We start from the raw sequence: 20,959 nt of genomic DNA on the forward strand, positions 1-20,959 counted from the left end.
GCGGGCGCGGGCGCGACGCTGAACCGCCACTCGTCCTCCGCGCCGTACCGCGACGCGCAGTGCCACAGGTACCCGGCGCCGCCGGCGCCGACGCCATCGCTCGGCCACGGCGAGTCGGCTGCGCTCAGAGTCCCCGCTTTCGCGCGGTCCAGCGCGGCTTTCTCCGCGTCGGAGAGCACGACGCCCGCGCCGCCCTCGCGAATGGCGCGTCCCGCCTCGTCTTCGCTGTCGTAGTCGCTCCCGACGCCGGCGCCGGCGCCGGCGCCGCCGCTCTGCGCGCCGAGTGACCCGAACCCGAACCCGCCCGCGCCCGCGCCACCGCTCATCCGCCGCGCGGACGAAGACGGCTCCGCGCTGCCGACGTGGAACGAGTCGTCGTCGCTGTCGTCGTCGTCGTCGCGCGGCTGCGACGCGAGCGACACTCTCGAGTAATCCGCCGCGACGGCGCCGGGACCCAACACGACGTCGTACGACAACACCGCGCCCTTGCCGACGACCGCGCCGTCGTGCACGACCGAGCCCTCGCATATCAGCGCGCTCGTCGTCTTCACGCGCTCTCCCAGGCGCACGCGCTCCTGGAGGTAGCTCCCGTCGACGACGCAGCCGGCGCCGACGACGACGCCGCGTCCGAGCACCGAGCGCGAGACGCGCGCGTCCTTCCCGACGACGCACCCTGCGCCGAGGACGACGCCCGGGCCGATCACCGCGCTCGGGTCGACGCGAACGTCGCTCTCCGCGTACGAGTGCGGCCACGCGTGCGAGTACGTCGTGTTCGCGCCGCGCGGCAGTGAGTTCACGTCGGGAACGTGCGGGTACGTCCATCGTCCGACGATGTCTCTGGACACCGCGTCGTAGGTCCGCAGGTTGTGCACCCTAGCGGCGTACTCCCGCGGGCCGAGCTCGTGCGCGTAGACGTTGTTTCCGAGCTCGCGCTCGTTGAGCGTCCCGCACACAAAGTCGCGGCGTATTTGCTGGTAATCGAAGTTGTCCGTGAAGAGATAGAGCACCTCCGGCGCGCACACATCGACGTGACAGTCGCGAAGATCCGTTCGCACCTCGACGTTGGGATGCTCGCTGAACAGGCTGGCGTCCAGCGACACCGGCGGCAGCTTCCGTCCGCGGTGTCCTTCCCCGGTGTCCTTCCCCGGCGACGGATTATCGTCGTAGTGCAGGACGCGCCCCACGGTCGGGTCCAGCGCGATGACGAGGTTGCTCTCGCCCGCGCGCTCTTCGCGTTGCCGCCGGTTGGATGCCTTGACGCACATCGTCATGATCGCGAGCTTCTCCGTCTTCCGTCGCTCTCTGTGCGCCTCGATCGCGCGTCGCAGGTCCATGTTCGCGACCGTGTCCCCGGACACGAGCACGAAGTCCCCGCGGATGACGTGCCGGTGGTCGATCAGCCGCATCGCTTCGCCCGCGCTGACGCAGTTGGTGGACACGATCGCGTGCACGACGAACCCGGGGATCGTGCTCCACGCGCTCTGCTCCAAGTACGCGGTGATCTGCGCCGCGTGCGCGCAGCAGAAGACGAACACCTCCTCCACGCCGTTGCTCGCGAGGAACTCCAGGGTGTACTCGATCATCGGGACGTTCACGAGCGGCAGGAGGACCTTCGGGCGCTCGAGCGTGATGGGGCGGAACCGCTGCGCGAACGAGTCCGCGAGGACGACCGCCTGGAGCGGGACCTTCGCCTTCTCCGCGTCTTTGCCTCGGTTCGGCATCGCGCGGGGTGGCGGAAGGGGGGGGGGTTCAGGATCAGACGACACGCGCGCGCGGAGCGGATCGATCGCGCGACCGGCGCGGGGCTCGGGCGCGGTGTCCTGAGCGGCTCCCGACGCGTCCCGACGACTGGCGAAGCGCGAGGCTCGATCTCGCGATTTAGGGCTCGAAGCGAAGAAGCCTGGAAGAACCTGACTGCTGGATCTCGACTTCTGTTCGTCGTGATGGACTTTTGAAGACTTGATCAAATAAACGCTCGGGGCGGCCGCTCGCGCGAACGCTCACGCCTCCCCCCCTCCCCCCCCGAGGCACTCGATCGCGTCCTCCAACACGACCTTCTTGTGCCGCCGGTACGCGATCGCGGACCGCGTCGCGTCCGCGACGCCGCCCCCGTCCCCGCCCCCCGGCGCCGATTCCGCCGCCGCCGATAGCAAATCGTCGTCCTCCGCGATCGTCGTCGGCATCGCGCGCAGAAGCTCCTCGCACCGCCGCGCGACGTCCGCGTGCGCGCTGTCGACGTCCACCCGCGCGAGCTGCCCGCCGGACCCCGCGTCCTGCGCGCCCTCCGTGCCCGCGTACGCGGCGGCGAACAGAGATATTAAGCGCGCGTCGCATCGTCCGCCGGGCAACACCTTCAGTCGCGGCTCGGACCGCGCCAACGCGCCGTCGCCGCCGTCGCCGAGCGACTTCTCCACGGACGCCACCGCGGCTCTCGCGGCCCGCTCGCGGACCGCGGCCTCGTCGTCGCCGCCGCCCTCCCACAGTTCCGGGTGGTAGACCATGTGCCACGACAGCGCGTGGTCGACGTCCGCGAAGACGATTACGTCGTCGTGCGGATTCCGCGGCGGGACGAAGCCGTAGTACATGAGGAAGTGGTCGTTGCTGCGCTCGCCGTAGCTCATGAGCGCCTCCTCTCCCGCGACGACGTCCCGCGTGGCGCTGAACGACACGAACCCGTCGTCCCCGAGCTCGCTCCACGCGATGTTGTCCACGCATCGCGACGGCGGCCACTTCGAAGGGACGGCGGCGGCGACGGTCGGCGTTCCGTCGATCGTCGAGTCGACGGCGGCGACGGTCGGCGTTCCGTCGATCGTCGAGTCGACGGCGGCGACCGACGAGTCGTCGTACTCGTCGCCGCCGTGGTTCAGAAGGTCCGCGAGAGGAAGCAACGCGCGGAAGTACCCCTCGCCGCTACCATCGCCGGACGCGATTCCGTACGTCCGCGAGTGCACGACGCTCACCGCCGCCTTGAACGCGTCGAGGTCCGCGCCCGCGAGCGCGTCCGCGCACTCGTTCGACAGTCTCGCGTGCCACGACGACACCGCGTCGCGCATCTCCGTCGCCTCCGTCACCGCGGGCGGGTACTGCAGCGCTTTCACGTCCTCCTCCGCGTACAGCAGCGGCGACCCGGGGACGGACTCCGGGACGAGCGCGAGGTAGGGTGCCCACTCCGAGTCGGCACCCTTCGCGCGCTCTTGAAGGAGCCGGCACGCGAGCCGCACGCCCCACGGCGCGTTGGACATCGTCTCCCACGCCGACGGCGGGTGCCCGTCCTGGTAGAACGTCGGGGTGGAGTTGAAAGGCTTCAGAAGCGGAGTTGAAAGGCGCCGAGGGCGGGGATTGAAAGCGAGGGGTGGGCGTAGAGAGACGACGGGAAAAGTCCTTAAGGAACGGCGTTCACCACGCGAACGCGGTCGTATGGGGACCAGTGTGATATAGAACGCGCCTGATAGTCGCAGATGCCCATCTCGAGCGGGAGGCACAGCACCGGCTCGCTCGCCTGCGACGCGACGCGACGCGACGGACGAACGACGGACGACGGGTGAGCGAGGCGTCGCGGGCGCGGCGGGAGGACGGTCGGACGGGGACCGACGTCGACGAGCGATCGAATCGACGCGGAGGAGACGGCGAGAGCGGTCGCGTCGCGTCGCGTCCGCGTCGCGACGCGCGCCACAACCCTAAACCCTCTCGCGCGACGAGAGCGAGATCGACGACGGACGGACGGACGGATGGACGTCGGGACGCGCACCTCGATGTCGCGGCTCGCTTCTAAGCCTCTCCCGCGACCGCTGCCGTCGGGCAGGAGCACGGAGAGACCGCTTCCGGTCGCGCCGCGCTCGACGCACCACCCGACGAGCGCGCCGACGGCGACGCGCTCCGCCTCCTCCTCTTCCGACTCGACGTACGTCGCGTCCGTCGTCGTCTCGGAGGATGACGACGCGGTGGACGCGCGCGCGAGTCTTCGGCCGCCGCGCCCTCGCGCGGCCGCGACCGCGCGGCGGCGCGACGCGCGCGCGCCCGCGCTCGCGGGCGATGCGCGCGCGGCCGTGGAAACGCGAACGCGAGCGGTCGTCGCCATCGCGAGTGCGGACGGCGACGGCCGCGGCGAGACGCTTTATCTGCTCGCTCCGACGAGACTGCTGGCGAGACGAGCAGAGCGCGCGATCTCGGGCATTGTTCGCTCGCGCCGAGGCGAGGGCCGCCCGGCGCGAGCGATGTCGTCGGCGGAGGAGGACGCCGACGCCGAAACGACCGCCCCGGCCCCATGGGGCGACCTCCTCGAGTTCCAGCGCGCCATCGTGGACGAGCTCGTCGCGCGCGACGGCCTGACCGTCCTCGCGGAGGGGCTCGGGCTGCCCGAGGTGCTCGCGGGCCTGATTCGCGCGCGTCACGCCTCGCGCGTCTTCGCGCGGTCGTTCGCGGACGGGCGAGAGGCGTTCCAGAGCCTCCTCGGCGACGGCGAACGCGACGACGTCGACGACGCGGCGACGCGGTCGGTGACGAACTGCGCCTCCGGCCCGGTCCTCATCGTCGGCGCGACGGACGCGCAGAAGCGCGCGACGAGGCTCCACCTCGCGGCCATCGCGCCCGAGACGCCGTTCCCCGCGGACGTCAACGCGGACTTCACCGGCGCGAACCGAAAGAAGATGTACGCGAGCGGGCCCACGGTGTTCATCACCACGCGGATCGCGGCCGTGGACTTGCTGACGGAGGACCGTCTCCCGCCGCGCGCCGTCGCGGGCGTCGTCGTGGTGAACGCGCATCGCGTGACGGATCTCTCCGGCGAGGCGTTCGTGATTCGCCTCTTCCGCGGCGGCAACCGCGTCGGGTTCGTGCGCGCGCTGAGCGACCGCCCGGGGGAGCTAATGCGCGGGTTCAACGCGCTCGAGCGCGCGATGAAAGCGCTCATGGTGCGCGCGTTGAACCTGTACCCGCGGTTTCACCTCGCCGTGAAGCACGACCTGGACGACCACGCGCCGGAGGTCGTGGAGCTGCATCAGCCGCTCACGAAACCGATTCGCTCGATACAAGACGCCATCGTGGAGATCATGGAACAGTGCATGTGCGAGCTCAAGAAGAGCAAGCACGTGGACGTCAGCGAGCTCAGCGTCGAGGCGGGGATGTTCAAGTCCTTCGACCGGACGCTGAGCCGGCAGTTGGACCCGGTCTGGCACGTCGTCCCGAGAAAGTTGAAGCAAATCGTGTACGACCTTCGGACGCTTCGGAACCTCGCGATGTACCTTTTACGGTACGACGCGGTGACGTTCTTGCGGTACTTGGAGACGCTGCGACTCGCGGAGGGGAGCCAGAGCATGTGGCTGTTCACCGACGGCGCGCACGTCGTGTTCGAGCAAGCGAAGCGGCGCGTGTACGTGCTGCAAAAACCCGGCGGCGGAGGCGGAGGAGGAGGAGGGAGGAACGCGAACGCGACGCCCGCGGGGCTCGGACCCGGCTCGGGCGTCGGCGCGAAACGCCCCGCGCCGGGCGACGACGACGACGACGACGACGATGATGATGATGATGATGAAATCGTCATCACCGGCGTGACCGGCGGGACGACGACCGCGGCGGCGGCGGCGGGGACGACCGCGACGGAGCTCCGGCCGATCTTAGAGCCGATGCCGAAGTGGTGTTTGATCGAGGAGATCGTCGTGGAAGTCGACGAGGACAGGGCGAAGTTCAAGGTAGCGATGGAGCGCGAGCTCAGCGCGGTCGCGAGCGACGGCGCGCTCGTGAACCTCACCGGCGAGGACGACGACGACGACGAGGACGAGGACGACGACGAGCGCGAGAAGGAACGCGCGGCGGCGGCGCGAGAAAAATACGCGCAGGGCCCGCTGCTAATCGTCGCGAAGGACGAACAGACGACGGCGCAGATCACGTCGCTGCTGTTGCTCGGCGCGGACGCGCTGATGGAGCGCTTATGGAACGACTACCTCGTCTCGAGAGACGGGCGCGTGGGGAGCGGCGGCGGCGGCGGCGGGTGGCGCGCGCGCGGGGCGAGGGGCGGGAGAGGGCGGGGACGCGCGCGCGGCGGCGGCGGCGGCGGCGGCGGCGGGCGAGGCGGCGCGAGCGCCGCGGGGCGAGGCCCGAGTCGCATGGACCGCATGCGCGCGGCGATGATGGGCGAGGAACCACCGCCGCTTCCCGCGCCCGGCGGCGGCGGGCGCGGCGGGGGCGAGGGCAGAGGAGGAGGAGGAGGAGGAGGAGGAGGAGGAGGAGGAGGACGTGCGTTCAACGACCTCACCGCGGAGGGGCTCGCCGGCGGCGGCACCGCCGCGGAGCGCAACGCGTTCGCCGCCGTGGCGAAGGCGATCCGCGCGCGCGAGTCGAAGTCCAGCGCGGCGTCGTCGAGAGCGGCCGCGAAGGCGGGGAACAAGAAGGCGACGGGGGACTTGGAACCGAGGAGGGACGAGGCTCGGGTCGCGGCCGGCGGCGGCGGCGACGGCGACGATCCGTACGCGGACCCGAAAGTCGGCGCGGCGAAACTCGCGAAACGAGGGATCTACGTCCACGCGCTGACTGGCCGCGGCGGCATCATCGCGCGCGTGAAGCCGTCGTTCGTGATCCTCTACGACCCGGACGCGGCGTTCGTACGCGAGATCGAGACGTTCACGGCGCGTCGCCCCGGCGCGCCGCTGCGAATTTACTTTCTCGTCCACGAAGGCAGCCTCGAGGAGCAGCGATACGTGTCCCAACTCAGGTACGAGACCAACGCTTTTGACTCGCTCGTGCGCGCGAAGCAGCACATGTCGATGCCCGCGGAGCAAGAGGGCCGAATCGGCGGCGGCACCGGAGACGCGACCGCCGCGGAGCCGGTGTTGCCGTTGCCGCAACTCCAGCCGCTGCTCGATCCGACGAAGGACGCGGCGGAGAAGAGCACGCGCCGCGCCGGGGGTCAGCTCACGGTCCCGACGCGTCTGCACGTCGTCGTGGACATGCGCGAGTTCATGTCGTCGCTGCCGTCGGTGCTGCATCAGTCCGGGTTCAAGGTCATGCCCGCGACGTTGGAGGTTGGCGATTACGTCTTATCGCCGAACATGTGCGTGGAGCGAAAGTCGCTTCCCGATCTCATCGGCTCGCTGAACAACGGCCGGCTGTACCATCAGGCGGAGGCGATGTGCAAGCACTACAGGTACCCGATTCTACTCATCGAGTTCGAGGGCGACAAAGCGTTCGGGATATCCAGCGTGCAAGATCTGGGGAGAGAGATCGACCCTCGAAGCGTGCAGAGCAAGCTCGTGTTGCTCATCTACGCGTTTCCGAAGCTGCGGCTCATGTGGTCGCGGTCGATGCACATGACCGCGAAGATGTTCGCGGACTACAAGCTCGCGGAGCCGGAGCCGACGGTGGAGGTGGCCGCTAAGGTTGGGCTCCCGCCGGATTTGTCCGCGGACGGCGCCGGCGTGGACGAGCCGTATAACCAAGCCGGGATCGACTTTCTGAGGAAGCTGCCTGGAATCACCGACAAAAACTTGCGGAGGGTGTTGGACACGATCGAGTGCGTCGCGGACCTCGCGGAGATGTCCCAGGCGGACATGGCGAAGATGTTGGGGGATAATCGCCAGGCGAGGACGCTGCACGAGTTCCTTCACACGGAGTTCCCGTCCGCGGTGACGGCGGCGGGGAGGAAGTGATGACGCGACGACGACGACGACGACGATGATTTTAGAAACGTTGCGAACAAACTAGAGTCTCATAGCACGCGAAGGACGCGCATTGTCACGTCACGCCGATCCTCCTAAACGGCGATATCTTCCTCCGCTCGAACATCACCTTCTCGTCCTCGTTGATCTCGCGCTTGGTGCCGTCCGGGTACGCGACCCACGGCGTCCCTCGCATCTCGATCTTCGACCCCGCGACGTCGCCTCTCCTCTTCGCCTGCTTCCGCCGCTTCGTCGAGTTGTCTTTGTTCATCGGGATCACCATCAGCGGCCACCCGCCCTCGGGTCTCTTCCGCCGCTGCTTGAACCGCCCGCTTCTCAACAACCCAGGCCCGGTCTTCATCAGGTTGTAGTCCAGATCCCGTTTAAACCGCCGCAGCATGTGCCGGTCCTCGATATCCGCCTTCTCCTGTTTGCTCACGTACGGCGGCAGCGCCTCCACCACCCGCTCCGGCGTGAAGTGCGTCGGCACCACCTGGTAGTTGGCCTTGTGGTAGTGACACCACTGGTGCCTCTCGCCGTTCCCGTGGTGCGCGATCCCGTCGTGCCACGCGTAGTTGACGTCAATCTGCGCGCACGTCTCGCGGCCCTCGAGCTCCCACTTCCGCTGAGGGTCGTTCCGTACGAGCGAACGTCGGGGTGGAGTTCAGGGGCGTCAGTCGGAGTTGAAAGGCGTCGAGGTGTGTCGGGATTGTGAGCGAGGGGTGGGCGCAGAGATGCGCCGGGAAAAGTCCTTAAGAAACGGCCTTCACCACGCCAACGCGGTCGTATGGGGACCAGTGTATAGAACGCGCCTGAATGTCCTTCAGCGCGATGATCGCGAGCACGCGTTGCTGCCTCACGTTGTAGTGCGCCGCCAGCCGCTTCGCGGTCCACGTCTCCGGGTCGCTCTTGTGCCGCAGGTACATCTCCGTCTTGGAGTAGTCCGACAGCTTCGTATCCGCGTCGAACGGGTGGTCGTCGATCGTGAACCCGTTCTCGGAGAAGTCCTCGAGGCGCCATCCCTCCGGCGGGACGTACTCCGTGTTCGCGCAGAGCACCTCCCACGGCTCCACCGCGGTCATCGCGACCGTCTCGCCGTCCGGCGTCGTCGTCGCCATGTGCAGCAGGCGGTAGTCCTTGCCCTCCGGGCCCTGGACGTCGAACTCGCCCTCCTCGCCGTCGTCGTCGCCGTCGTCGTCGCCCTTCTCCCGCTTCGCGCCGGCGACCGCGCGCGAGGATCCTCCGCGCTGGGCGTCTTCGCCTCCGCCGTCGCCGCTCGCGGGCGCCGCGTCGGGATCGCGGAACGTCGGGCCCGCCGCCGCCTCCGCCGCCGGGGGATCGATGTCCGCCGTCGGTCGCGCCGCCATCGGGTGCGCGGTCACGCCCTTGTCCGTCTCGTCCGAGGACGCGAACCGCGGCCACGTCCACCGCGCCGGATGCTCTCCGCGCGCTGGATGCGCTCCTCCTCTCGCGATCGCGGCCCGCGCGACGGGGGCGGCGACTCGAGACGCTGCGCGCATCCGCCCCGCCATCGCGGTGACGAGGCGAAGCATCGCGGCGATCGACGTTCGCCTCGCGCGCGGACGGTGCGCGTCGTGCGCGTCGGCGCCGAGTCGACTGAAGGCGCGCGACGACGTGTGACGCGCGCGTCCACGCGAGGAAGGAACCCTAGAAATGTGCGTGGCGAGAAGACGTTGAGGCGCGTCGTCCGTTGACGAATGAATTCGAATTCGCACGCTCTCGCACACTCCGCGTCGCGCGGTCCCCTCGCCGTCGCCATGGGGATGCTCGGCGCGAACCTGCCCGAGAGCGCGAAGTACCACCACAACCCGGAGTGGAACGACGCGGACAAGCCGCCGCCGCCGCCGCGAGCCGCGGAGACGGCGACGACGAGCGCGACGGAGGACGCGCTGCCCGACTTCGCCGCGCTCGCGGAGCGCGCGCGCGCGATCGCGGAGGCGGCGAAGAAGGCGACGCCCAAGGTGGATCGCGAGGCTTCGCGCGCGAAGCTCCTCGCCGCGGACGAGCGGTGGGGCGTCGGCGTCGCCGCGGACGGGCGCGCGTACTACTTCGAGAAGGCGACGCAGTCGACGCAGTGGCGGACGCCGGGGGCGCTGAAGGGCGCGCGCGCGCGAGTCGTGATGGGCGAGCGCACGACGAAGCCGTCGCCGCCGCCGCCGTGGAAGGCGATCGTCGACGCGAAGAGCGGGCGGACGTATTACTGGGACGCCTCGAGCGGGGAGACGACGTGGACGATGCCGGAGAAGACGGGGTGCGCGCCGGCGGTCAGGGTGATACCCGCGCGACCGCCGCCGCCGACGCCGACGCCGGCGGAGGACGGCGTCGACGCGGAAGAGAATCACTAGCTACTAGTCTACTAGGTAGCGACGGCGACGGCGATCGCGCGTGTTAGCCGACGTCGTCCACGGAGAGAGAGAGGGAGAGAGACGCGCGAGCGAGTCTTACAGATCGATTCAGATATAGACAAGAACGGAACTAGCGCCGGTTACCGGCGTCGTCGTCCCCGCGAGCGCTCTGCTCAGCGCGCGGGCGTCGCGGTTTTCATATTTCGCTTCGTCTTGAAGATCATGTCCACGACGTCCTCGACAACCTTGTCCGGCGTGCTCGCGCCGGACGTCACGCCGATCACCACGTCCCCTTCCGGGAGCCAGTCTTTCGTCTCCACGAGCTCCCCGTGCGCGAGCCTGTGCGCGATGACGTTGTCTTCGTCGAGCCGCTCGGGGGTGTCGACCCAGAAGCTCGGCACGCTCGCGTCCTCGCTGATCTCCTGCAAGTGCTGCGTGTTCGACGAGTTGTACCCGCCGACGACGAGCATCATGTCCGGCTTATCCTCCACGAGCTGGTACATGGCGTCCTGTCGCTCCTGCGTCGCGTCGCAGATCGTGTCCATGACCATGTAGTGATCGGCGAGGTTCGCGACGCCGTGTTTCTCCATCATCGTCCGCTCCAGGAGCTTCCCGATCGCCTGCGTCTCGCCCTTGAGCATCGTCGTCTGGTTCGCGATCCCGAGGCCGTCCAGGTCGACGTCCGGGTCGAACCCTTCGCTGTGCGCGTTGACGAACTTCGCCATGAACTCCTCCTTGTCGCCGCCGTTGAGGATGTAATCGCACAGGTACGTCGCCTCCTTCATGTCCTTGATCACGAGGTACGTCCCCGCGAACGACGCCGTCGCCACCGTCTCCTCGTGCGCCCACTTCCCGTGAATGATCGACGTGAACTCCTTCCTCGTGTGCGCGTCCACGGCGTTCCACACCTTGGACACCCACGGGCACGTCGTGTCCACGATGGACGCGCCCTTCTCCGCGAGGAGCTTCGGGTCGTTCCACACGAGCAAACGTCGGGGTGAAGTTCAAAGGCGTCAGGTGGAGTTGAAAGGCGCCGAGGTGTGTCGGGATTGAAAGCGAGGGATGAGCGGAGAGATGCGCCGGGAAAAGTCCTTAAGGATCGGCGTTCACCACGCGAACGCGGTCGTATGGGGACCGGTGTATAGAACGCACCTTCATCTCGTGCACGGAGGCGCCGAACGCGGGGAGGATGACCACCTCGCCGTTCCCCACGCCGCTGAAGTCCTTCCCGTCCTTCGTCTCCTCGATGAAGTTCACGCCCATGTCGCCGAGGCGCTTGTTCACCGTCGGGTTGTGGATGATCTCGTTCGTGATCCACAGCTTCGCGTCCGGGTACTGCTTCCGCGCTTCGTACGCCATCTGGACGGCGCGCTCGACGCCCCAGCAGAAGCCGTAGGCGTCCGCGAGCTTGAGCGTGACGCCCGTCTCCGCGTCGACGTAGGAGTTGCCGCTCTCGCGCATCTTCGCGACGAGGCCGTCTGTCGAGTTAGGGTTGGGTTCGGTTCGGTGTGGTGCGGTCGTGAGGCGAGGAGGCGCGATCGCGCGAGCGAGCGAGCGATATCGCGACGGGACGGGACGGAGGGAAAGAAGAGATAAGAGCGATCGCGAGATCGTCGCGCGATCCAGGCGGGACGCACCGACGGAGTAGCCGATCCCCTCCCTCGCCATCCTCTCCGCGGACTCCTTGTCCTTCGCGAAGCGGCGGTTGTACTGATCCGACTTGCTCAGGTCGCGGCGGAACGTCCGCGGGTCGAACTTGTCGCCGTACGAGCTCGGGTCGAATTTGAAGCCAGCGTCGGCCTTCTCCTCGGGCTCTTCCTCGTCGTGCGCGGCGCGGACGCGGAACGCGTTCGCGCGGCGCGTCGCGCGCGCGTTGCGGCGCCCGAGGGGCATCGCGGTCCCCGCGAAGCTCGCGGTGGCCATGACGGACATGATTGCGGTGAGGGTCGTGTGCTCGCGCGTACGATCGATGACGCGCGCGCGGCCTCACACGCGCGCTCGTGGCTGGAATATCTGCGAGCGAATCACATCAGCGATCGGCGTGCCGTCGCCGAAGCTTCACCGGGTCGATCGGTCGCTCGGTTTCACGGTGAGGCCTCGGACTAAACCATCCGGAAGTTTGCGGAAATCTGCCGGTTTCAAGCACCCCCGATCGACCCTCGGACTAAACCGTCCGGGAGATTTTAGGCCTCGGACTAAACCATCCGGAAGTTTTGACCCGCGTGGTTTTGGTTTCTCGCTTGCTTTCCAACTTTTCTGGTCGTATTATCTACCCCCCCCCCCCTCCCCCTCGACCTTCTCTCACTCCCACCCCGTCCGCGGCGACGCGCGCGCGCCCGCGGCGCGGATGTGATCCCCCGGGCTGGGCGCCAGGTCCGCGAATATCCCCCCCACGCCTCGTCGCGGCGACGGCGACGGCGACGACGCGAACAAACCCGCGCCCGGCGATCCGATCGATCCGCCGCCGCCGCCGCCGCCGCCGCCCAGCCGCGGCGGTTCGCGTCGACCGAGGTTCGGCGACCCGTCGCCGTGCCCCGCGAATATCGTCGCGCCGCTCCCGCTCCACCCGCCGCCGCCGAGAGCGCCCGCGCCGCCGTGCCCGTTCAGGTCCATCAACCGCGCGTTCGTCGCGCGCAAGGTCCGGTTCTGATGACGGTCGTTCCATACAAAAATGTTCATCGGTCAGTACACGTACGTTGAAATGGGACGCGATCAATTGTTGAAACCGAACGGTGGGTGAAACACGTTTGTTACTGTGAACGCACCTGAGCCTCGAGCGTCACGACGCGGCGGTTCGCCTCCAGGAGATGCACGCGCTCGTCCTGCCAGCGCTCGTTCGTCTCGCGCGCCGCCGCCGCCGCGGTCGCGACTTCCTCCTCCCTCGCGCTGTTCGCCGCGCGCCACGCCGCGATCTCGCCCTGGAGCTCTCTCATCGAGGCCGCGTCGCGCGACTGCGCGTCCCTCGCGTCACGCAACGCGCTCTCCAGCAGCCGCGTCCGCTCGGCGGCGTCCGCGCGACACCGCGCCTGGGTGGAGTTCGGAGTTCAGGGGTGGGTGCGTCAGATGGAGTCGCGAGGCGTCGAGTGCGGGGTTGGTTTGAAACCGAGGGACCCTGGGCGGAGAGAAACGAAACGGAAACGACCGCCGGGAAGAAAAGTCAAAGTCATAGTCCTCGAGGAACGGCGCGCGCCGCGCGAACGGGGTCGCGAGATGGGGACCGGCGGGAGTCGGGACGCGCCTCCGCGTCCAGCCGCCCCCGCAAGTCCGCGATCTCCGCGCGCGCGTCCGCGAGCGCGCGCCGCGGCGGCGCCTCCGCCTCAAACGCACGCAGCTTGTCGCGCATGCCGTGGATCTCCGCGGACGCGCGGCTCGCGTCGCGCTCCGCCGCGGCGAGTCTCTCCGCGAGCCCCGCGCACTCAGGGTCGTTCCATACAAAGCGATGTCGGGGTGGAGTTCAAAGGCGTCAGTTGGCGTTGAAAGGCGTCGCAGGCGGGGATTGAAAGCGAGGGATGAACGGAGAGAGACGACGGCAAAAGTCCTTAAGGAACGGCGTTCACCACGCCGACGCGGTCGTATGGGGACCAGTGTATAGAACGCACCTCAACCTTGGCGTCTCGCAGCTTCTCGTGCATCACCTTCGAGTCCTCCACCGCGGTCGCGCGGCACGTCTCCAGCGCGCTCGCGGCGTCCTGCGACGCCACCCTCGCCTTCCTCTCCACCTCCGCGATCGCCTCGCGGTGCTTCTCCGCCGCGACGCGCTCCTCCTCTCGCGCGAGCCGCGCGGCGCGGTCGAGGCTCTCGTCTCGTCGCTTCACCTCCGCCGTCAGCGTCTCGTTCACCTCCATCAGACGCGCCGTCTCCGCCTTGTCCGCCGCATGGCGCTCCGCCCTCGCCCTCGCCGCGGCGACGACCGCCTCGAGCTCCTTTTTCGACGCGATCGCGGCCGCCTTGCACTCCGCGGCGTCGAGTTTCGCGGCGTCGAGTTTCGCGCGCGTCGCGTCCGACGCCGCGCGCGTCTTGGCCTCGTCGGAGCGCGCGAGCGCCGCGTCGTTCTCCGCGGCGACGCGCCGCGACTCCGCGTTCGCGAGCGTCGCGCTGCTCTCCGCGCGGACGGACGCCGCCTCCGCGCGCGCGGCGGACGCGGCGTCTCGCGCGGACTCCGCGTCCGCGGCGAGCGCGTCGAGACGGTGATGAAGTTGGAGATTCACGCGCTTGACTTCGTCGAGCTCCGCCGCGATCGCGTCGCGCGCCCTGGTCGCGTCCTCCGTCGCTCGCGCGCCGTCCGCGGCGCGCAGGTCCGACGCGCGCAGGCGCTCGTTCGCGGCGTCGAGGGACTCGTTCAGGTGCTGCGTGAGCCGCGCGACGCTCGTCGCGGTCGCGTCGTCCGTCGTCCCAGCCGCCGCGCCGGGCGGGCTGCCCGTCGCGAGAGAGCCGCTCGATCGGCCGATCGCGGCCGACGATAAAACTCCGCGACGACGGTTCGCGACGAACGCCGCGGTGTGCGGGTCCGCGTAGAGACGCTCCGCGTCGTCGTCGTCGTCGTGATACGTCGGGTTCCCGGCGTCGTCGTAGCCGCGCGGCTCGTCGCCGTAGAGCGCGTCGCCGTAGAGCGCGTCGGCGTCGAGCTCGGGATCCTCCTCCGGCGTCGTCGTCGTCGTCTTCTTCTTCTTCTTCACGAGCTTCTTCGTCTTCGGTTTCGAAGACGCGTCCGAGACGCGCGATTTCGTCGTCGCGGAGGACGACAGCGACGACCGCGTCGTCTTCTTGGCCGTCGTCGACGCGCGCCCGAACATCGTGCCGCAGACGGCGGAGGGCGCCAAGCGACTGTGACGCGGAAGATCGAATGTCCGATCGATCGTCTCACGTGTGTCAGCAACGAACTGATGAAACGTGTTTTGCGTCGTCTGGCGGAACGAACGAGAGACTCCTATTCGTCGAGGGCGCGCGGGCATGGACGCGCCGCGCGAGGACCCGGCGGCCGCGCGGCGGCGGCGCCCGCGGCGGAAAAAAGACCCGCACGACGCGGGCGGCGCCGCGTCGCCGGCGAAGGACGCGGGCGCGGGGGGGCGCTCGGTCGCCGCGCGATCGCCGTCGTCGCGAGTTTCCAATTCTTCGTCATCCGCGGGGCGGGGGAATCCGCGAAACGTCGTCGCGGGCCGCGCGTCGTCGTCGCCCGCGCGCCCCGGAACGCCGTTCGACGAGGACGCGATGGGCCCGGAACCCGAGCTCGGTGGGCGGTGCCGCGCGGACGACGGGACGTGGCTCGCGTGGGAGCTCGCGCTCCCGCGCGCCGGCGCGTCGCCGTCGCGCCCGCTCGTTATCCTCGTGAACGGCCTCTCCAACGACGGAATGCAGTGGCGACGGCTGAAGCCCGCGATGACGCGAACGCACGCGGTGCTGTCGTGGGACTACCGCGGCCACGGATGCTCCGCGGACCCCACGGACGTGTCGTCTGTCTCGATCCGAGCGCTCGCGGGCGACCTGGAGCGCGTGCTCGCGGACGCGCGCGTGCGATCAGGCGGCGCCGTCTCGACGCGTCGCGTCGCGCTCGTCGCGTACTCGCTCGGCTGCCAGGTCGCGCTCGAGTGGTGCCGCGGGAACTCGCACCGCGTCTGCGGGCTCGCGCTCGTGTTGGGGTCGTGTCGGCACGCGATGACGGGCGCGCTGCGGTGGAAGCCCGTCGCGGACGTTGCGGCGGCGGCGATGCGAATCGCGCCCGCGCCGGCGGCGTACGCGTGGGATTGCTTCACCGCGTTCGCGTTCGCGTTCAGCTACGCGTCGCATCTCGCGGCGCGTCTGTTTGGGATACTGCGCGTGAAGTACGTGGACTTCGAGCCGTTTTACCGGCACTTGAAACGCCTGCACGCGGGGAGTTACACGCGGATGCTCATCAGCGGACAAGAGCACAGCGCCATGGACGTCCTCGAGCTCGTCGACAGGCGCGAGATACCGACGCTGATCGTCACCGGCGGGAAGGACGTCACCGCGTCCGCGTCCGGCGTCCGCGCGATGCATCACGCCGCCCCGAGGGCGGACTTCGTGCACCTCCCGGGCGCGTGCCACGCGGGGATGATCGGAGAGGCGGAGGCTGTCGGAGACGCGATCGGCGCGTTCCTCGATCGCGCCGCGGAGACGCTGGAATTTAACCGCGCGAGGGTGCTCGCGGCGACGGGGGTGGACATCTTCGCGGAGGACGCGGATGAGGACGACGAGGACGCGGTGTATTTCTCCAGGAGCGCGCCGACGTCGCCGACGACGAGGGGGTAGACGCGGGGACGCGAGACGTAGAAGAGAGCGAGCTGTATTTCTATTATCTGTATTTTTACGACTAATGACTCGGTCGTCGGAACCCCCCGCGCCATCGCGAGAGTAACTCCGCGAGCGTCCCCTCCTTCACCGCGCGGCGCATCTCTTTCCTGTCCGCCGCCGCCTGCTCCCGCGTCGCCCGCGCCGGGCCCCACCGCGGGCGACCTCTCTCGTGCGCGACCGCGCAGAACGGCCCCGCGCCGCCGCCGCCGCCGCCGCCGCGAATCGCCGTCGCGTTTAAATCGTGCGCGTTCTTCTCCCCCTCGCGCGTCATCGCCGCGAGCAGCGCGCCGTGCGCCGCCGCCCTCGGATCCTCCCTCGATCTCCTCGCCGCGCGCGTCGCCGCGGCGTCGCCGGTCGCCGCCCACGCCTCCGCGGCGGCGAGCGCCGCGGCCACTTTCGCGCGCGTCCGCTCGTCCATCGCGTATCTCTCCCGATCCGAGCTCAGCGTCGCCAGCGCGTTCCTCGCTCGCGCCCACCGCACGCCGTCGGTGTCATCGTCGTCGCGCGCGCCCAATCTGAGCGCGCGAAGGAGCGGCCGGACCGCGTGCCGCGCGCACCGCGCGGCGTCCGCGAGGTCTTCTCGGAGGAACCGATATTCCACAGGCGGTTCGCACCAACGCGCGGCTCGGCGTTGGAAGTACTGCACCTCGTCGACGCACAGCAGCGACAGTCTTCGCTCTTCGACCATGACGCAGTCGCGCAGGGTCATCACGAGGTGGATGACGTTGGGCGGGGAGAGCAGCGGGCACCCTCCCGCTTCGAGAGGGGCGACCCAGAAGACGGGAAGCTTCGCCGCGGTCGCCGCCGCGTCGCCGTCGGCGCCGGCGGCGGTTCTCGACCCCGGCGCGTACGCGCCGCCGAGCGGCGCGTCGCTGAACGGCGGCGTCAGCTCCTGAGGCGTCGGCAAGAAGTCGTCGGGGGTGTCGAACAGATCAAGCGCGCTCTGTTTCATCGTCTGGTTCATCACGCCGTCCTGGGAGATCCACTCGTAATCCTCCCTCCGCGCGAAGACGAATAATTTCACCACGGGCTTGCCCGTCGGGCCGAGCAACACGCGCGGCGGCGACGGCGGCGGCTCGGCGGTTGACGTTTCGTCTTCCCCCGCGCCGCCGCTCGCCGACCGTCCTCTTCTTCTTCTTCTCCCTCTCTCGGCGTATCTCTCCGCCTCCGCGTCGAGGTCCAGAGGAAGCGCGACTTGGAACACGAACTCGCCGCAGTCGTCGAGATGCCACCACGTCAACGCGTTCGCGGCGCTGAGACGCGTCGCCTGGTCCAACGGGACGCCGACGCCTCCGGTCTTGTACAGCGCGCCCTGCGCGGGGAGCGCGGCGACCGGGGTGCCGTCCGCGGACGCGGAGTGCCGTCCTCGCGAAGACGAAGGCGACGGTTCGTCTTCGTCAGACGAATCGTCGCCGCTCTCGTCGCCGTCGCCCGCCTCGCGCTCGACGGAGAAAAACTCCGGCAGCGGCCACGCCAGAGATCTCGCCAACGCCGGCACGGACGTGTCGTCCCTGTGAAACATCTGCAAGTTCAGCGGCTCGTCGCCGTCCACCACCTCCGCGAACGAATCGACCATCTTCATCTTCCGCTCGCTCAGGAGGTGCGTCCCCGGCGCGCCCCAGCCGCCGACCATCGCCACCTTCGGACGCGGAAACGCGCTCCACGCCGACGTCGTCGCCCACGCCACGCCGTCTGTCTGATGATTCGTCGGATTCGTCGTCGTCGGGGACGTCTCCGTCTCCGTCGCCGTCGCCTTCTCCGTCGCCGTCGCCGTCGCCGTCGCGTCGCCGCCGCCTTTCCCTTCCCCGTTCGCGTCCCCGCTCCCGTCGTCGCCGCGCACGGCGTCGAAGACTCCGCGCGCGTGCGTCGGCGGCGCGAGGAACGGCGTCCCCTCGAACGCCCTCTCGCGCTGCTCCTCCGTCGTCGTCGCGTACGGCACGAGTCGGCACGACAGCGCGGGAGGGATCCCTTCCACGAACGCGCGGGGGAGGCCCCAGGATTCGAACAGATCGCGCATGCCGTGCGTCTCGTCCGCGCCGAGCGTCTGCGCGATCGCGCGAGGTCTTCTGAGGGAGGCGTCCGAAGCGGACGCGGTCGCCGCGCCGTGGGGGCGCGTCGTCGTCGACGGCGCGTCGTCGTCGTTCGCGGCGGCGGAGGAATGATGCTTCATCGCTTCGGAAGCCGCGGTCGTCCTCGCTCGCTTCCTCGCGTCGTCGTCGTCGTCGTCGTCGTCGTCGTCGTCCGCGCGCATGCGACCGCCGCGGGCGACGTCCGCGCTTCTCCGCGACCGCGCGGCGTCCACGCCGCCCGGCGCGGCCGCGTCGATCAGGGCGCGACCCGAGCGCGCGTTCCTCACTGGCGACGGAGACTCGTCATTATTCATCTGTCCCCACTCCCGGACTGCCGCCAGTGCCGCGCGAGACACGTCAGCAGCCAGCGTCACTTCACCCCGCGCGCGCCCACCGCACCGCGGCCGCTTCACCACCGCCGCAACGATGCTCGCCGTCGCCACGTCCCGCCCCGCGGTCGTCGCCCGCGCCCGCGCGTCCGCGTCCTCGCGCGCGCGCCTCGCGTCCCCCGCGCGCGTCCTCGGGCCCGCGCGCGCCCCCGCTCGCGCGCTCGCGGCGATCCGCGGCGACCTCGCGCGCGCGCGCGCCGCGGAGGAGGAGCGCACGATGAGCGCGCTCGACGCCGTGCTCGGCTCGAGCGACGAGAAGGAAGCCGCGGAGGTGCGACGGCGGTCGAGAGCGAACCCTCGCGCGGCGTCCGGCGTCGCGCGCGCCTCGCGCGCTCTCGCGTCGCGTCTCTCGTCAGCCTGTAGACACAGCTGTATCTCTCGCGTTGCCACCTCACCATCCGTCCTGTTTTTCTTCCTCCGTCCGTCGCGCCTCCCGCAGGAACCGGCCTCTCCGCCGCCGCCCGCGCGCGCCCCCGGCGGCGTCTCCCCCGAGATGAAAGCGCGTCTGCTGAACGAGTCCGTCGGCCTCGGCGGCCTGCCGAACAAGCCGATGCCCGCGAACTTGTTCCTGAACATCTGCGTCGGCGTCGCCGCGTTCGCGATCGTCGCCAAGCTCGGCGGCGCGTTGGGATGAGTCCGCGTCCGAGTCGAGTCGACGCGGGCGAGGACGAGATGCGAGAGAGAGAGAGAGAGAGAGAGAGAGAGGGCGTGTACGAATAGGAACGAACCCGGGAGGTTCGAGCGGTGTAATACGGGTAAACGCGAGTCCCCCCGCGACGCCCGCTACAGTGGACAAGTCTGCTGGAAGCGCTGTACACGTGTAGCGGCGCTCCGGTCGCCGGATGCGATGCGCTCGCGCGCTCGCCAGCGAGCTCGCGCGCGAAAAATCGCGACCGGACCGCAACGGGAAACTCCGAAGGGACGCGCCGTCCTACGACGCCACTGACGCGCGCGCGATCATGCTTCGTCGCTCGCTCGCGTCTTTGGCGGTCGCCGCCGGTCGCGCGAACGCCGCGCGCGCCGGATGCGTCGCTAATATGCGCACGATGCCGACGGGCTTCGCGTCTTCCGGGGAGACCCCGACGGGCGCCGATCGCGGCCTCGCGCATCGCCAGCTCGCGGCTGCCGCGGCGTTCAGAGGTGCGCCCTCCGAGACGTCTTCCATCGTGGCGACGCGCGATTCGACGACGCGCGCGCCTCGTGGACGCTCTTCGTCGCGTCTTCGCGGCGTCGGAGCGTCCATCGCGACGTCGCGTCGCGCGTCGTCGCGCGCGCCCGCGCGCGCACCTAGGGCTTTTTTTCCGTCCCGCGCGTAACGAAAACGGGGGATCGATCGGTCGTTCGAGCGGATCGATCGCTCCGCGATCGCGCGATCGCACGCGCGCTGACCCCCCGCCCCCCACCTTCGCGATCCTCAGGCATGGCCACGGACGTCGCGACGACGTCGAACACCGCGAACAGCGGCGCGATCACCGCCGCGCTGAAGACCCCCACCGCGGACATTCAGTACGATCTGAGCAACCACAGCGTCGACAAACCCGGAGACCCGTCCAAGCGCGCGTTCACGTACTTCGTCCTCACCGGTGGCCGCATGGTGTACGCCTCCGCGCTGCGTCTGACGGTGTTGAAGTTCCTCCTCTCCATGAGCGCGTCCGCGGACGTCCTCGCGCTCGCGTCGTTGGAGGTGGACACGTCTAAGATCGAGTCGGGGCAGACGGTGACCGTGAAGTGGCGCGGGAAGCCGGTGTTCATCCGCCGACGAACCCCGGGGGAGATCGAGAAGGAGGTGGCGGTGGACGTCGGGAGCCTGCGGGATCCGCAGACGGACGGCGAGCGCGCGGCGGACCCGGAGTGGCTCGTCGTCGTCGGCGTGTGCACGCACTTGGGGTGCGTGCCTATCTCCAACGCGGGCGATTACAACGGCTGGTTTTGCCCGTGCCACGGCTCGCACTACGACGCGAGCGGGCGGATTCGCAAGGGGCCGGCGCCGTACAACCTCGAGGTGCCGGAGTATAAGTTCACGGAGAGCGATAAGATGGTGATCGGGTGAGAGAAGAGTGAACGTCGAGCGCGCCGGGCGCGGACCGAGTTTGGGGGCCGCGACCAAAAACTGTATTTGCGTCTTTCTCACATCTGTAAAAGACAAGCCTTTTAGCCTACGCACTACTACGCCCCACCCA

General features: G+C 69.4%; 11 protein-coding genes across 11 annotated transcripts; 5 read left to right on the forward strand and 6 right to left on the reverse strand.

Annotated features, from left to right (window-relative positions):
* Positions 1-2,000: 2,000 nt before the first annotated feature.
* MICPUCDRAFT_57884 (uncharacterized protein) lies at positions 2,001-3,242 on the reverse strand (the record flags this gene model as incomplete). Its single annotated transcript, XM_003058722.1, has 1 exon — positions 2,001-3,242. The coding sequence occupies one exon, from the start codon at positions 3,240-3,242 to the stop codon at positions 2,001-2,003; it is 1,242 nt and encodes a 413-aa protein (XP_003058768.1).
* A 140-nt stretch (positions 3,243-3,382) lies between these two features.
* MICPUCDRAFT_57885 (uncharacterized protein) lies at positions 3,383-4,078 on the reverse strand (the record flags this gene model as incomplete). Its single annotated transcript, XM_003058723.1, has 1 exon — positions 3,383-4,078. The coding sequence occupies one exon, from the start codon at positions 4,076-4,078 to the stop codon at positions 3,383-3,385; it is 696 nt and encodes a 231-aa protein (XP_003058769.1).
* A 136-nt stretch (positions 4,079-4,214) lies between these two features.
* MICPUCDRAFT_57886 (uncharacterized protein) lies at positions 4,215-7,637 on the forward strand (the record flags this gene model as incomplete). The annotated part of the gene is made up of 1 exon (XM_003058362.1): positions 4,215-7,637. One exon carries the CDS (start codon positions 4,215-4,217, stop codon positions 7,635-7,637), a length of 3,423 nt encoding a protein of 1,140 aa, XP_003058408.1.
* An 85-nt stretch (positions 7,638-7,722) lies between these two features.
* Positions 7,723-9,178, reverse strand: MICPUCDRAFT_57887 (uncharacterized protein; the record flags this gene model as incomplete). The annotated part of the gene is made up of 2 exons (XM_003058724.1): positions 7,723-8,271; positions 8,408-9,178. 2 exons carry the CDS (start codon positions 9,176-9,178, stop codon positions 7,723-7,725), a joined length of 1,320 nt encoding a protein of 439 aa, XP_003058770.1.
* A 246-nt stretch (positions 9,179-9,424) lies between these two features.
* Positions 9,425-10,012, forward strand: MICPUCDRAFT_57888 (uncharacterized protein; the record flags this gene model as incomplete). Its single annotated transcript, XM_003058363.1, has 1 exon — positions 9,425-10,012. The coding sequence occupies one exon, from the start codon at positions 9,425-9,427 to the stop codon at positions 10,010-10,012; it is 588 nt and encodes a 195-aa protein (XP_003058409.1).
* Positions 10,013-10,103: 91 nt separating this feature from the next.
* MICPUCDRAFT_26764 (uncharacterized protein) lies at positions 10,104-11,972 on the reverse strand. The gene is made up of 2 exons (XM_003058725.1): positions 11,165-11,972; positions 10,104-10,977 (listed from the first exon to the last, which is right to left on the reverse strand). Exons 1-2 carry the CDS (start codon positions 11,942-11,944, stop codon positions 10,186-10,188), a joined length of 1,572 nt encoding a protein of 523 aa, XP_003058771.1. The 5' UTR covers positions 11,945-11,972; the 3' UTR covers positions 10,104-10,185.
* A 341-nt stretch (positions 11,973-12,313) lies between these two features.
* Positions 12,314-14,805, reverse strand: MICPUCDRAFT_39686 (uncharacterized protein; the record flags this gene model as incomplete). Its single annotated transcript, XM_003058726.1, has 3 exons — positions 12,314-12,658; positions 12,778-13,038; positions 13,612-14,805. 3 exons carry the CDS (start codon positions 14,803-14,805, stop codon positions 12,314-12,316), a joined length of 1,800 nt encoding a protein of 599 aa, XP_003058772.1.
* Positions 14,806-15,220: 415 nt separating this feature from the next.
* Positions 15,221-16,338, forward strand: MICPUCDRAFT_57891 (uncharacterized protein; the record flags this gene model as incomplete). The annotated part of the gene is made up of 1 exon (XM_003058364.1): positions 15,221-16,338. One exon carries the CDS (start codon positions 15,221-15,223, stop codon positions 16,277-16,279), a length of 1,059 nt encoding a protein of 352 aa, XP_003058410.1. The 3' UTR covers positions 16,280-16,338.
* On the reverse strand, positions 16,311-17,954 carry MICPUCDRAFT_68015 (uncharacterized protein; the record flags this gene model as incomplete). The annotated part of the gene is made up of 1 exon (XM_003058727.1): positions 16,311-17,954. One exon carries the CDS (start codon positions 17,952-17,954, stop codon positions 16,341-16,343), a length of 1,614 nt encoding a protein of 537 aa, XP_003058773.1. The 3' UTR covers positions 16,311-16,340.
* An 862-nt stretch (positions 17,955-18,816) lies between these two features.
* MICPUCDRAFT_57893 (uncharacterized protein) lies at positions 18,817-19,413 on the forward strand (the record flags this gene model as incomplete). Its single annotated transcript, XM_003058365.1, has 1 exon — positions 18,817-19,413. The coding sequence occupies one exon, from the start codon at positions 18,817-18,819 to the stop codon at positions 19,411-19,413; it is 597 nt and encodes a 198-aa protein (XP_003058411.1).
* A 316-nt stretch (positions 19,414-19,729) lies between these two features.
* On the forward strand, positions 19,730-20,944 carry MICPUCDRAFT_37463 (uncharacterized protein). The gene is made up of 2 exons (XM_003058366.1): positions 19,730-19,919; positions 20,198-20,944. Exons 1-2 carry the CDS (start codon positions 19,826-19,828, stop codon positions 20,827-20,829), a joined length of 726 nt encoding a protein of 241 aa, XP_003058412.1. The 5' UTR covers positions 19,730-19,825; the 3' UTR covers positions 20,830-20,944.
* The last annotated feature ends 15 nt before the right edge of the window (positions 20,945-20,959 follow it).

This window comes from Micromonas pusilla (assembly GCF_000151265.4).
Source record: "Micromonas pusilla CCMP1545 genomic scaffold MICPUCscaffold_5, whole genome shotgun sequence".
NCBI classification, from domain to species: domain Eukaryota; kingdom Viridiplantae; phylum Chlorophyta; class Mamiellophyceae; order Mamiellales; family Mamiellaceae; genus Micromonas; species Micromonas pusilla.